Genomic DNA, 14,799 nt, shown 5'->3' on the forward strand with positions numbered 1-14,799 from the left:
CACTGCATAACAAAACATTTAATTGTTTTTATATTGTGGCTGTCCTATATGCAAAGGCTCAGCATTTGAGATCCTTATATCTTGGCCATTCTGTTGCATGATGCAATAATCCAAACCTCCTACAGTTCGTTTCACTCTGAAATTACATTGTTTAAGGAATACTGGCAGATTTAAGAAATAAAGACATCACTATAAAATATTCCTAAGAGCGTGATAGTGTCTTAAGAGAGTTTTAGAAGCCTTACATTGGAAACAGTTACTGACACCCTTCACCATGGCAGTTTTTGAATTGAAATTCTCAGGATCTAAACAGGTGAAACCACCACTACATACTTTATTTTTGCTAATTAGATGTGCTGTGCAAATTCACTATGGGATGTACATGAATCACTAGATTTTAAATGATGAAACTCTCTTAGTGTCTTCTGGTCCTTGAGCTGAAAATAGCTCTAGTTGTGTAGCTTGGAAACCTCCATCCAGCTGGGTGCCAAAACAATATGGAATGTTAATGTTAAAGAATATTTGAAAGCACTGTCTGATAGAAGGATGGCTTAAAATAGTATTATGGTTTAGTTTGCTGAAAAGTATGTAAGTACTGTATTGTGCAATTAAATCAAATCTACCCAGTCATAAAAGTAATGCATAGTTTATACAGTGGGGCTTCTTGGGTCGTCTGGGAAGTAATATGAAAGAAAGATAAGCTACAGGCCAAAACAGTGCTCATGCTGAGAAAAAGGCAAGTCATGTTTAGTTCCAAGTCAAGCAAAACAATCAGAAATAGATTTCCTAGAAAAAAGTATATACAACTTTCGCAAGGCTCTGCCAATATTTTTAAAAATGCATGATATAGGCACTAAATTAAAAAATTAAAAATCTGACTTTTAAATCTATTTATCATTTTTTACAAGCACAGACAGTTTATTTTAATAGCACATTAGATGAAGCATCTATGTTTATGTGAGTGTTCACGAAATAAGTGGGAAATCTGCATTTGTTCTCCAAGATGATTATGGGGAAAAATAAGTAGCCATTGATGTCTTTCATTGTAAATAAGCCAGAGTAGCTCCATCACTGCAAAAGAGTCACACATTAAAAGTCAAAGAGAAACCTACACACTCAGACACACACACATTAAATAAGAAAGAACAAGGTATATAGCACATGCTGACAAACTAAATAAAAGTTTAGTCTCAACCCTGTTCCTTACGAGTGTAGCTCTGGCAAATAATCTTTTTATATATTACAAATAGACTCCAGAGAGAGAGACCTGCATCCATTCACAGTAAGGCTTTCAAGATATATGAAGTTTTATAGCATTTGTATTTTAAGGATTTAGGGCAAGTACATGTTTTCTACTAAATAAAAAGTTAGTACTTAAAAGGTTCAAAAATATATCAAGTGTGTTTTTTTTTTACATAAATAAATTATATTGATTTTGGATTTAACAGCTGAAAAAACCTCTCTGCTTCCACTGGAGGCAAAACTGAACAAAATGTTAGTTAAACAGATAGCAGCATTTCTAAGAAATCTGTCAAGAGTGATACAGTATCTGTGCTACAGGGTGCTATTTAAATAGGGCCTATGTCATTATTCAATCTCTTGCAATAGCATAATCATAAATTGTTGAAATTGATTCCAACCCAGAAAACTCAGAATAAATTCACTGCAACATACAGACTTAATTTTAGTTCATGGGTAACAGACTTCTTTGAGATGCTAATTGTAACATGTACATACTTTATAATCCCAAATGTATAAAAGACAATGAAAAAAGCATCATAAATAAATAATGCAAACTGAAATAGTTATGTCAAAACATTTGGACCATCTGATAAATTAGCAAAACTGTAACAGAAAAAAATAAGTAAAAAATACAGTAAATTGTGACAAACCAAATGTGAATCTGAATATGAGCATACACTCCGAAGCCCCTCTAATGGTCTGCCATTTAAACATCGCACCACAAAGTGTGTATTTTTTCAAGTCTTGAACCATGAGCTATAAATTAGAACAAGCCCAAGTGAAAGAAAAGTGACATAGGAGTGGGAATAAAGAGGGCTATGTAAAGATTACCTGTGGAGGGCGTTTCAACACACTGAGCTTTGGAAGCCTACTTATGTTTTTAAAGGGTTTCATCTGAAACACTTACACAAAATGTATGTGCAGAGACATTGGGAAATACCACTGAACAGTGAATGGGATCAAGAGGAATGGAAAGGGGGAGCAAAAACGTTTTCTTCACAGTCTAATACTAGAAACAGAGGATAAACTCAAGCTTTGAAACTGTCAACAGTCCTTAACAAAAGCCCATCTCACAGCTTTAAAAATTCTGATTTCAAAAAATAAAATTTCTTAGGGTAGTAGAATTGATAAAAGCCAATCCTGTTCCCTCATAAGAAGATTAAAACCAGTAGTTTATTCTTCATTGGGGGAGGGGGAATTATTGTTAAGGGCCTTTGTGAGAAACGGCTAATAGAAAAATAAAAAAAATAACTGGAAGTTATTAAGCTCCTGCCTCTGCATTAAAAAAAATAATATGCAAGATGTGCGTCAGTTTCTTAGCAGGAGCTGGAAATGGCCTAAAATCAAAGAAAGGACAACTGAAATCCACCTTAAACATAAAGCAAGATTTGGTTTTAGAAATATAAAAGTTCAGGTAATCTTTTCACTTACAGCAGTTTGTTTCCAAAACTTTGTAGTGTGAACAGGAGGAAATTATCTACCATTAATGCCTTTTTTTTTTTAAAAAAAGAAAGAAATGAATATATGCATTTTCAATCATTAGTTATATACTTCTGTCTATACTACTAATCTAGTAACCATGATAAAATAGGGAAATACTTTAAATCAAAAAATACACATTAGCACTTACTATAACTGTGCTTTTTACCCCAAAATACAAGATTTTTTAAATTCAGTGTCTTTGTAAAAACATCTACCTTTTCCTGTGTTTGTGTTTCCATCATTAGAGAAGCATTGTCTTACTGAAATTATTTCCCCTCTCAAACAAGCAAGCAGTTTTGGCAATCACCAAGTACTTATTTACTACTGTTTTGGAGAAAGGAGGGATGAACAGCTGGACAACTGAACAAGAAATTTCTGCCTCCCGTACCAATTATAGAACACTGCTTATCTCTATGGCAAGACCCTGCAACTATTAACATGTCACCATAGTTATCTTACCAGGAATCAGGTAGATAATATTACTTATAGAAACACAGGTTTTTTATGAAGGTGAAGTGGGAACAGAGGGCTGTAACAAATATTTATGGGATGAGAAACTTACAAGCCACAATATTATTTTTTCAGAACCAAACAAAAGTTCTAATTGATATCTTTAATATCTTTGAATTCCTCTTCTTCCTCCTCCTCCGCTGGTACATCCTGGTCATTCTCTTCTGACACAGATGGTGTTTGTTCTGTACAGTTTTGACTGTTTGCATGTTCCTTGTCGGACAGTGAGAGAGTATATGGTTCTGCAGTTGCAAGTTCCCCTTTAGTTTTCTTCCTCTTCCGTTTCTGACTTTCTAGGTTTGTTGCCTCTGAGTGTCTGGTTTGTTGAAGGCCTGGCAATGCCATACCAATACCAGGAGAAAGAAACATTGAGGGATAGATCAGTCCAGATGACATTCCTGGAATAAGAAACGGGTTAAAAGCTACAGGACTACTGGTAGTTATTGCAGGTTCTGACTGATCAGAAAATGAGCTAGGACCAGACTTGTCTTCAGACAGAGTTTCTGTTTTTGCACCTTGGCCACTTTGTTTGTCTTCAGCATCATTTTCTGCGTGTGACGTACCACTTTTAGTTGTGCTTGCTAATGAAGTTGGAGCAGCTGAAGTACAAGTAGTTGTCATTGATGGATTAAGAAGTCCTCCAACACCAAACATTTGTGGTACAGCAGCCATGCCTGGTAGCATCATCGGCAACATACTCAGAGCACTTTTGACATCCTCACCAGCAGGTATTGCTGCAAATCCAGCAGGAAACCCAACCAGCCCAGTTAAAGGAATGCCTTGCATGTTTCTCATGTTCTGAAGTCCTACTAAATCCATTCCAGCAATAAGTCCGTTCATGAATAATGGTCCCATTCCAGAAGAAGCATCTGCTACTATGCCAGGAGCTTTAAAAAGTTCACTCCTTGGCCTCCTTCCTCTCCGCCGAGGCCCAGCATCTCGCAGTACAGGCTCAGTCAGAATACGATTAAACTTGCTTTCAGGTAAAAAACCCTGAGTTGGAAAAGAAAAGAAATAGAATTCCAAATGTTAACACAATCACATGTGCCTTCAGCTGTGTTCTCTAGTGGAATACAAATCCCCAAGTGCTTCTCTGTGTGACAAACAAAACTGTCATTTGTGCAAAAACAAAGTCTCTGTGCTTTGCTGGTAAAATAATCAGCAACCCCCACCCTACAATCCTATACATGTCTACCCCAAAAATAAGTCCTATTAAGTTCAAGAGGGCTTACTCCCTGGCAAGAGGGTATGGGATCAGTCTTAAGACTGTGATAATATGGACATTTTCTAAGGTGTAAGCCTGACTGAACACAAGATATCTAAGTAAACATGCATAAGACTGGGCTATAATTATAATTAATTAATTATTGCTAGCTAATAGTTGCTTACTCTTTTTTATTTTTTTTAAAAAGTGTTTCAGTACTTTTAGAAGGGCCTTCTCAAAGAAACAGTTCCAGCCATCCTCAGATGAAGTTAGCAGGAAAGTACTTTTGGCCATTGCTCAAACTGGAAGCCTAACCAAATTGTGAGCACACAAAGGATGCAAATCTGAATGATTTGGGAAGTGTGAAATGCATGAATTATGTGATTTGTTATCTTCCCTGAAATTCAGAGAGATCAGTGAAGAATAAGGGATCAGGATACATTTTGAAAGATCCTTTGTTCGCATATTTAATTCAAAAGCCAGCTCTGCATCTGCAGGTAAGCCTAGGTTTATGTATACAGCATGCTCTCACACTTAACTATCTTTCAACTGTACTGAAAAACAAACAGCTGTGCTACCTATTCAGAAAACTAATTAGAAAAGAGATATGGAAGAGGTGGAGGGGAGTTACAAGATAGATATTCCTCTGAAAACCTTTCAACTTACTGAAAGCTTAACAATGTCAGACCAGTCTGCTGCAACTGCATATTCCATGTTTGCATCAAGCCACCTTGGCAGTTCCTTCAGTGCTGGTGCCATGGCTCCCCCTAACTATAAAACACAGTAAAATGATTACTTATTTTGCAGAAAAGACTAAGCAACATTGCATAAGTAATATATGATGAAACACCTAGAGAAATCAAAGCTGAGTTGCCCACTTTTTTGCTGTTTCCAGAAGGAAAATGGTACATGGTAACTGACTGAAATCTGAAGATGTTGTACAGATTACAGTTTGTGACAATGTCCTAAAAGGATTCCCCATACAAGCATCTGCTGGAACCTACAGATGTAAATCAAATACAGTCGTACCTTGGTTCTCAAACAGAATGCGTTCCAGGAGTCCATTCAATTCCCGGAACCGTTTGAAAACCAAGGTGTGGCTTCCTATTGGCTGGAGGAGCATCCTGCAGCCAATCAGAAGCTGCACTGGATGTTCGGCTTCCGAAAATTGTTCGAAAACCGGAACACTCACTTCCAGTTTTCGATCGTTAGGGAGGAGAAACGTACAAGTTCCAAGGCATTTGGCAACCAAGGTACAACTGAACAAACATAACATGCATTCCACCCCTATGTAGATGAAGTGGGAACTTTTGTGAATGTGAGTAAGTACAGTGGTGCCCCGCAAGACGAAAAACTCGCTAGACAAAAGAGTTTCCCGTCTTTTGAGGTGCTTCGCAAGACGAATTTCCCTATGGGCTTGCTTCGCAAGACGAAACGTCTTGCGAGTTTTTCCCCTCCCCCCCTTTTTCTAAGCCGCTATGCCGCTAATAGCCGCTAAACCACTAATAGCGCTAATCCGCTAATAGCCGTGCTTCGCAAGACGAAAAAACCGCAAGACGAAGAGACTCGCGGAACGGATTAATTTCGTCTTGCGAGGCACCACTGTATCTTCTTGTGACTGAGATATAAAATTAGCATACTGGACATCAGAGGTCACCCAAATGTTTTCTCCATGATATTTCATAACAGCTGGTATAGTCCACCCTCCTGATCTCAGTGTCCCTCTGTAGGTTTTCCCTTACGAAAGAAATACTCCTCCACAGTGTTTCTCATATTGCCTGGAAAAACACTGCAAGGAACATTGCTTCCTTCCAGCCAGCAGAGCGTACCCATGAGAAAAAGCTGCAGCTTGCCATGTGATACAGCAAGCTGCACCTTCCATCTGTTTGAGTCAATTTGCTGGAAGGAAGCAAGTACAGCTCCAACCAGCTATGCCCTGCAGCAGACAGCAATCCTTCCTTACCAGTCAATTTGTCTGTGAGGAATGTAGCAATCTGGTGTGAAAGCAGCAGGCTAATTTCCTCCCCTATAAGCAGATCTACATGGAAGTGGGGATATTCACACTTAAGTAATTTATGTGTTGCTCTTTGCACATATACACTTCATATGTAGGAAGAGAGGCAAGGAAAGACAGACTTGAGAGAAACTGCATTTTCTTCTCCAAAACAAAATAAGCCAGTTAAGACGGAACTCAGGTTTGCAGGATTTTAATGCATTTAGAACTGACATTGTGCCAAATCACATAAAAGACGAGAATAGGAAAGTCTTCTGCTTACCCTCCTCCCAGTACCCTTATGGACCACAGGCACGCGTTCCTCCCCCGTGAGAGAATTTATGTCCAATTTGCTAGGGTCCTTACAGCGCTGCCTCCTTTGTTTAGGCTTTTCTGAAAAGTTCTGAAAGGAATATTAGTGAAAATATAAGTGACGCTCCCTTCCAAGTAAATGTGCACAGGACTGGAATATGAGACTTGTACTTACTGTGCCAAAGCCAGGGATTTCAAGCGTGTAGTCAGACTGCTGTCTCAGCCAGTCCAGAAGACTCTTATTTGGAATAATCTTCTCTGCCTGGACATTAGTGCCTGGAACGGTCTGCGGACTTGAGGTAGTAATGGCTGGCCCATCAGGGTTAGGATTACTTGGTACAGTCTGGGTTTGATCTTCCTGAATAATATAATGGGAAGAGTGAGAAAGAAAGGCACTACTGAGATGCAGAAATAATACTGAATTTTCCAAATGTCATTGCAAAATGACATCCAGCCATTGCAACTACCCTAGCTAAACCAAGGCTGCAAGAATGGCAAACTATTTCCTTGGGGAGGGGTGTGGATTTCTCCTTGATTAGGTTGCACAGGGGGCAGACCCCACCACCAGTACCTTGACACCATTATTTAATAAGAATAAAACAAAACAAAACATTTGCACTTGGCACTAAGCAATCATTAAAGTGCAGAGGAATAAAAGAGGATGGGGATTATTACTTACTGGCACCCCTGTCTGGAGGGTTCTCTCCTTCAAAAATATGAGATCTATCCCTTCCACATTTTTTCTCCTGCCCCGTCTCCTCCTCATGGCAGCATCATCTCTTCGTAGACTCCCATTGACGATCTGTCCTGTGACAGGATGAATTAACCCTGCCTGAAGGATACCAGACAAGTCCATGCCAAGGGAGCCTTGCAGAGCATTCACTGTCCCTAGCTTAGGTATATTTGTGCTCAGGGAGAAAGGAGAGCTGCTTGCTGGTGACCCATCAGGCACTCTTGAGAGGTCTACTGCTGCATCCCGCCAGCCGTTCAACACAATGGAAGGGTGGGGGTGGGAAGCCACGAGCTGTTCAAGGCTCCTCTGCTTGGCATCTCTCTCCATCTCAAATTCATATGGTTGCCTTTGCTTGTGTTCATCTTTGACAAAAGTGGGCGCCAGGAAACCTTCCTGTGTTTAAAACCAGGAGTGGATAGAAAGGCACAGTTACAACAATCTATCCTAATGGAGACTGCATACATAATTTTCTAAAATTCTCAAGCAACTTTTAAATTCAGAACCCTTTTCTAAAAGAAATACTGTACCTGAATGTAGCTATCAACTTTTTTTTTAAGGCTGCCAGAATGATAGTGTCAGTAATTTTAAGAACAGTAAGTTGATGCAGTATTGAGCTGTACTGTTTTTAACACTTGATTGGGAGCCGCCCAGAGTGGCTGAGGAGACTTAGCCAGATGGGCGGGGTATAAATAATAATAAATTATTATTATTATTACAATTATTATTACGATTATTATTATTATTATTAAGCATAAGTTTATTACTTATGGACAGGAGTTTGAAACATTATACAAGTAACACTTTGCAGCAGGCAAAGATGTCTACCCAAGCTCACCTTCTGGACCTGTGCAGCTATCACTCCATTGCTGAAGCTGGGTTCGGAGGTCTCTGGTTCAGTGTAGCTGTTTCTATTGCCAGTACTGCTGGATAATGCAGGAGTTGGCATCACAGTTTGTATTTCAAAAGGCTGGCTGGAAGAAGGCCACTTGCCCTTTAAGATGGCATGACAGATGTTGTCTATGCGGTTAATGATCACTCGATCCTGTCAAAGAAGCAGATATGCTTCACTAGCTTGCATGTGCTATAAGTTCTAATCCTTCCAAGAACTACAACTAGGCAACTAGTTTAGCTTCAGTTGTTCCTTTTCCAGGTGATACAGAGGCTAATAGCTTGACCAGCCTGTAAAATAACCATCCTGCATAATGGAAGCAAGGCAGCAGGCCTGTGCATGTAAGGCACACGACACTTGGTCACTCCTGTAGAAAGGGTTCATTCCAGGGTACATACCATACAAAGTTTTAAATTGACAGCTTTCAGCCAAGAAAATGACTGGAGCCATTATGCAGATACACTCTCTATTTCTGTTTCATTTTTTTTTAAATCGCATTTGAAAGTATGACTGGACATTTACCAATAAGCAACACAAGCTGGAAAATAAACCTCTACAGTCCACCCTTCCATCACACATCAATCTGCTCCTTTCTCTACATCATAATTTAAAGCTACTAATGTAAGGTTGATCACAATAATGTCCTGTTAGGACATATATACACAAACACATTGGAAGCAGTTTTAACATCAGTAGCATTCTGATGGTTATTAACTTGCCTCAGCAATATTTCCACAATGAGTGATAATAACTACACCGGGGTTCTAAACCCTGGATTTGCAGTAGGAAGTCAAATGCAGAGCACCAGGATGCCCCTTTCAAAATAAAATAAAGGGTATAGGAGGGAAACAATCAATAACAGGCCTGCCAGAGGCTCTTGTCATTTAGGCTGAAGTCCTGTTAGGGCCACACACTCAGAACATGAGACCAATAACTAAAAAGAGATAAAAAAATTTTTTTCTTCTTCAAAGTAAACCTCAATACTTCAAAACTGCTAGGACATTTTTCAGAAGAGAAATGCCTGGCCTTTTTACAAAGAAAAGGCTAAAGCCCACTGGAATCACAAACACAATGGTGTTTTTCACATTGCTTATTGAAGACACTGGACAGCTATTGATATTAACACCCATATCTGACAAAATATGACACTATAATGCAGGAAGTATAACAGAGAAATATTCAACTTGGAGAAATACTTCAATGCTGCTTCCAAAATGTTGCCGGATAATCTATTCTGCTTCTCTCAATATGTTTTCAAAAGGGTTCAGACACAAGCCAGGCTGCACGTGTGTGAAAACAACATGGTAGGTGGATCTCAGTCCCTGTGGAACATTGACCTAAAGCCCTTAATCATGCATACTTAAGCTACCAAGCCACCTTAGGCCACTCTGAGAAAGAGTAGAGTGTCTTCTCCTGCAGAAGCTGAGCAATGGTAGGTGCCCGGACATCTTGCAGTTCATCAATCTCTCCAGGAACAATAAATGTAGAACTCTTACTTTCATCTTCAGAAAACTTCTCAAAACAATCTAGACGGAGTGGAAAACAACATGTAAAGACGGAGTGGAAAACAACATGTAAGCTTCATTAAAGCATCAAATTGCACTTTCTTTCAAAGGCATTCTGAGGCATCGATGATCTTCAACAAAGAACACAACAGAGCTCTGGACATCTATGACACCCTCTAGCAGCTCCCATATACCGTATTTTTTGCTCTATAAGACTCACTTTTTCCCTCCTAAAAAGTAAGGGGAAATGTGTGTGCGTCTTATGGAGCAAATGCAGGCTGCGCAGCTATCACAGAAGCCAGAACAGCAAGAGGGATTCCTGCTTTCACTGCACAGCGATCCCTCTTGCTGTTCTGGCTTCTGAAATTCAGAATATTTTTTTTCTTGTTTTCCTCCTCCAAAAACTAGGTGCGTCTTGTGGTCTGGTGCGTCTTATAGAGCGAAAAAATACGGTATTTGAAGAATAGTGTCGGTAAATTTAAATGACAGAATGGCATGTGCAATTCTGAAGAAGTTTGCTAATTATGGGTAGAAGTTTGATATGTAACACTAAGTGTCTCTGGAAGCTTGCAACAACAGAATTCAGCGCTGCTACGAAACACCAGAAGAAAACAGAAGCAGTTAAATAATTCAGCTACTATGATTCAGTGGCCTAGCTTGATCCTAACCTTCAAATAGTATACATAAAAGCTCATTTTCACTAACTAACCAACCAACTGAGCCAACTCAGTTGGTACAGGGTATAAAATGCAACATGCATGAAGCAAGATCCTATGGAGTTGAAATTTGTTAATCTGCAGCCACAGTCAGTTTTCTGGCACTTGTAAAGAAATAAGATGTTGATGTCATGCTAATACTGTCTTTTTATATTATACTTAGTGTCAAGTTACAATTCACCTCAAAATGAAAATTACTAAGATATGCAGGAATCTTCACTGGCAGAAAGATACCCCCCACATTACTCTACCTTGATTTTGGCTGCTTTCATCCCTCTTCTCTAGGTCTTGATTCTCACACTCTTCCTCTTCCCTCTTCATTTCATTCCCACAGAGAGGCTGTGGAACAGGGCTGCCCCTTTTTTCCTCTGTGTCATCTCCCCAGGGGTCTGCCTCCATACAAACAGGATGTGACTTAAGGAGCTCCATCTGAATTGCTGACGTCTGGCTTCGTGCAGAATGGTGGTAGTGGTGATGGTGGCAGGTCTGGATCTCTTGCAAGACTGGGGTGTGCTCCTCAAGGCTCTCAAATTCAGCTTGATCGTCCTCCCCAGCCCCATGCTCACTATCACATTTGGATGCTGCCTGCTCACTCGAGATTGACTCAACCAGCTCCTTATTCCTTTCCTTCATGAATGCATCCAGAGTAGTGAGAAGACATGAACTATGCTTTTGCTCCTCTTGCACAACGGGTTTGTCTTCACCACCATCTAGGGTCTTTAAGCAACCTCTCAAATCTTCCACAGTGTCAGCAGCTGTCTCCAAATGATCTTCCTCTTCCTCCTCCTCTTCCTCCTCCTCTTCTTCACTGTGGCTCTGACTTTGCACCGATTTCTCTTCCAAGCCCTTTTCATGCAACAAGCCCATGAATCTCTTCTCAGGATGGACTTTGATATCAAAGTTATGGAGACTGGGGCCATACACTCCTATGCTCAGGACCCCTTCCATGCCATCTCTTTCAAACGGTACTGATCCTGGGTTAGCGTACGGACTCTCCATGTGCTCAAGGGCATTACAGGGTTCCACAATAAAGCTCTTGGAGGGCTTAGCTTCCTTAGATGAGGGCTCCTGGGCTGCATTCTGACCCTCCGTTTGGTCACTGCCAAATTGCAAGTGATCCAGGTAGGAGGGCTCTCTTGTGGTCTCAGCATCACAGCTAGATAGATCTTCATCCCCATCTATTTTGCCCTCTGCTATTTTGGTGGTATTGCTACTGACATCTGTGCAGCTGGGACTGTCGCGGGCAAGGGAGCTATGCTCGCTGTTGCACGCCTTCTCATCATACATCATGCACATCAGAGAGTCAGGCAAAGAGCTCTCATCATAGTTAATGGAAATCATACCCCGGACTTTCGACATGAAATTTTCACAGCTGCTATCCTGGGAGATGTTGTCTGTCCGCGAGAGATTATTGCCTGAGCCCACTAGCTTGAGACAGCTCTCCGTTTCGGTCTCCGGAGATTCATGTTTTCTTTCCACCTGATTGTATGAAGGGGAGCAATACAGCTTAGCATTTGCTTGGTGGTGGCAACACAAGTTTTCTGTTCCAAGGACCCCTGTCCTTTTGTGCTGAGCATAGTTTCTGTAGGCATCCAGGAATGACAACTGGGGGTCATTCATAATATAATAGTCTGTGCGGTTCAGCCCATGTTTAGCTGTACCGATGAGCAGATCCCGGTCATGCTTACCACACTCCCACCACACAGGAAGGTACAGGCTTGGGCGGCAAAGCTTGAGCCGCTCGTGCAGCTGTGGACACCTCAGCACTTGCTCACGGACCTTCCGTAGCAGTTCAATTCGGTATAGGGTCCTTGCGGCACGCTCCTCAGTGATTGGTTCCACATAGATACTAGGATCAGCTGGGCCTATGAGTATAGAAGAGGGAGGGAGGGTAGAGAAAACCATCAAGGGTAGAATGGTAGAATGTCTTTAGACTAAGGTCAAAATACTACAGGTCTGTTGCTCAAGACATTTAGCAGGGGTTTTTTAGCAGTAAAAATAAAAACTTGAAAAGGAAAGAAGCAGGGTAATGTCCTCCATCATCATCTAAATTACAAGTTTAGAAGCCCCAAATAGTTCCCACTCACCATCTTCTTTCCAGTGGGGCAAGCGGCAGACGTTCCTGCACATTGCAACAAAGCTATAGAAATATTTTTCTAGGCTCTCATCAGTTTTCTTCTCCAAACGTGAAATGGATCGGAACTGGGTCCAGTCGAAAACCTTCTTCTCTGGATCGTACATTACCCCAAATGAAGAGACAGTGCGATAGAAATCTGCTTGCTCTCTTCTGGTCCATCTGCAATGCATGGGGAACACAAATCCACCCATTCACGAAACTTGCTTTCAAAAAATTCCAATTTTCAGTTTGTCGCAATTATGTATTAGTTCTGGTCAATCTATTTTTTCTAGTTTGGGAGGGTGTTTGGGATACAAATTGAACAAATGATAATGGTAATGTAGCAGCCGAACAGTTCCAGTTTTGGAGCTCGAGAGGTGGCGGGTGTCACTGTAGAACTGCATCAACCATCTCCTTCACTCCTGCAGCTTCAAAGTTGGGCAAGAGACTGCCTGCTATTTATACCTGCCGGACTTATCATTCAAAAGCATACTGTATTTGCTGGCTCCTGGTGTAACGAGAACATTCCCTGCCTATTGGGGTGATCTTTGGTATCTTACGTTATGCCACAATCTGGAATCAAAGCATATGGGATTCCAGTAATAGTAGGAGCATCTGCAAGCTTGAAATTACAGCATGCAGGCTATGAACCTGAGCTATCTACAGTGTTTAAGGTAAGTTATTAGCAGTTTTTGCCCATTTATGTTAAAACAGTCCTTCCAGTGCTCAAATAAGATCAAGCCTGTTCACAGCCCACTGTTTTGTATTACCTTTTCTGCATTTCCTTGTTGATAGGGTCCATCTCGTTGGCTCTCCTAAACATCTCCTCTTGCAGCCAATAACCATGGTTACAAGGCCCAATGATCTCAGGCCTAGTAGGGAGCTCTTTACGGTTGCAGCGCTGATAGACAGTGACGAGACGCCGCAGTCTGGCTGTGAGGGCGGATGACACAGGCCAGCTGGATTTGTCTGGGTCGGAGCCATCCTGGGCTTCAAACATCAGCAAGGTCATTAGTATTTAACACAAACGCTGCAGAGTCCTTGAAACATCCCTACTGAATCATTAAGTACTTCACCCCACCTACATATACACGGACATAATCTGCCCATCAGTCTTCAATACTGGGATATGCAGGCAGCATTGGGTTTCTGAGTCACTGGGATTCAAAGGTCACCTTATTTTTTGTTGGGTTTTGCTTTCTTTCCTTTGTTTTCTGAATGTTACGCCTCTGAACTATGTGGAAATGATAATCACATAAACTGAAGCCTACCCATTCTCTCAGAAGCATGCAGCCACACACCCATCCAAAGGGGGAAAGGAAGTTTGGTCTTAAATTTTAAACAAAACCCTGCTCTGCAGAAGGCTTGCTGTACACAAAAAATTCCCCTCAGCAATAAAATTTCATACTCAAAGCCTGCTGAGTTTCATTGCTTTTGCTTCATGGCGAGAGGCGATATTTGTGTCATCTAACAATGCTAATACCTTGTACCTTTTAACTGTATGGCTTCTGTACCATACAACCAAGTCCAGATTAACGTCCCTCCAATTTCTGTCTTTCTTTAAGCCCACCTCTCAGTTCTAACCACTGATCCAGAAGGAAGAACCGCAAATATCCTTATGTGCTGCTATGCATGGTAATAACAGCTGATGACCCAACCGCCCACTTGGGAATCAGTGCTCTAGGATTAATTTGTAGACCAAGGCCTTTTCCTGCAGTGACCACATCACTGTGGAACTCCCTTGCTACCCAATTTTCTTTCTTTAAGGAAGCTGTCAAGCTTTCTGCTTTGACTATCTTTCAGCAACTTTAGTGCCTTAGTTTTATGTAGCGTTATTCTATGTTTCATAGGATACTGTTTAATATATTTTTTAAACACACAAATAGATGTACTTTTACTTGCTCTAAGATACCTTTGAAGTGTTCAGAAAAAACAGAGTAACAACATTCAAAATAAAACCAACAGAAAATAGTAGCTATCAGGTTGTGCCTAGAGTAACACTGCAAAAGCAATAGTGTCCTGATACCAAGTTGAGGAACTAACTGAAATACAGGAAAGTATATTTACTAAGAACAATGAACTGTTGTGGTATTGGCA

The 14,799-nt window shown here is 40.8% G+C and overlaps 1 protein-coding gene across 7 annotated transcripts in view; it reads right to left on the reverse strand.

Moving 5' to 3' along the window:
* CHD6 (chromodomain helicase DNA binding protein 6) overlaps positions 1-14,799 on the reverse strand; it is a 113,278-nt gene continuing 98,479 nt past the window's right edge. For all 7 annotated transcript variants that reach the window (XM_081864705.1, XM_081864709.1, XM_081864708.1 and 4 more), the window contains 10 exons: positions 13,473-13,692; positions 12,674-12,882; positions 10,838-12,451; positions 9,743-9,891; positions 8,312-8,518; positions 7,423-7,869; positions 6,919-7,101; positions 6,715-6,834; positions 5,105-5,209; positions 1-4,227 (listed from right to left, as the gene is read on the reverse strand). In XM_081864705.1, the coding sequence (XP_081720831.1) occupies positions 3,325-4,227; positions 5,105-5,209; positions 6,715-6,834; positions 6,919-7,101; positions 7,423-7,869; positions 8,312-8,518; positions 9,743-9,891; positions 10,838-12,451; positions 12,674-12,882; positions 13,473-13,692 (4,157 nt within the window). In that variant the 3' untranslated portion in view covers positions 1-3,324. The remainder of the gene's footprint in view (positions 4,228-5,104; positions 5,210-6,714; positions 6,835-6,918; positions 7,102-7,422; positions 7,870-8,311; positions 8,519-9,742; positions 9,892-10,837; positions 12,452-12,673; positions 12,883-13,472; positions 13,693-14,799) is intronic.

Source organism: Podarcis erhardii (genome assembly GCF_964252035.2).
Source record: "Podarcis erhardii genome assembly, chromosome: 6".
In the NCBI taxonomy this organism is placed as follows: Eukaryota; Metazoa; Chordata; class Lepidosauria; order Squamata; family Lacertidae; genus Podarcis; species Podarcis erhardii.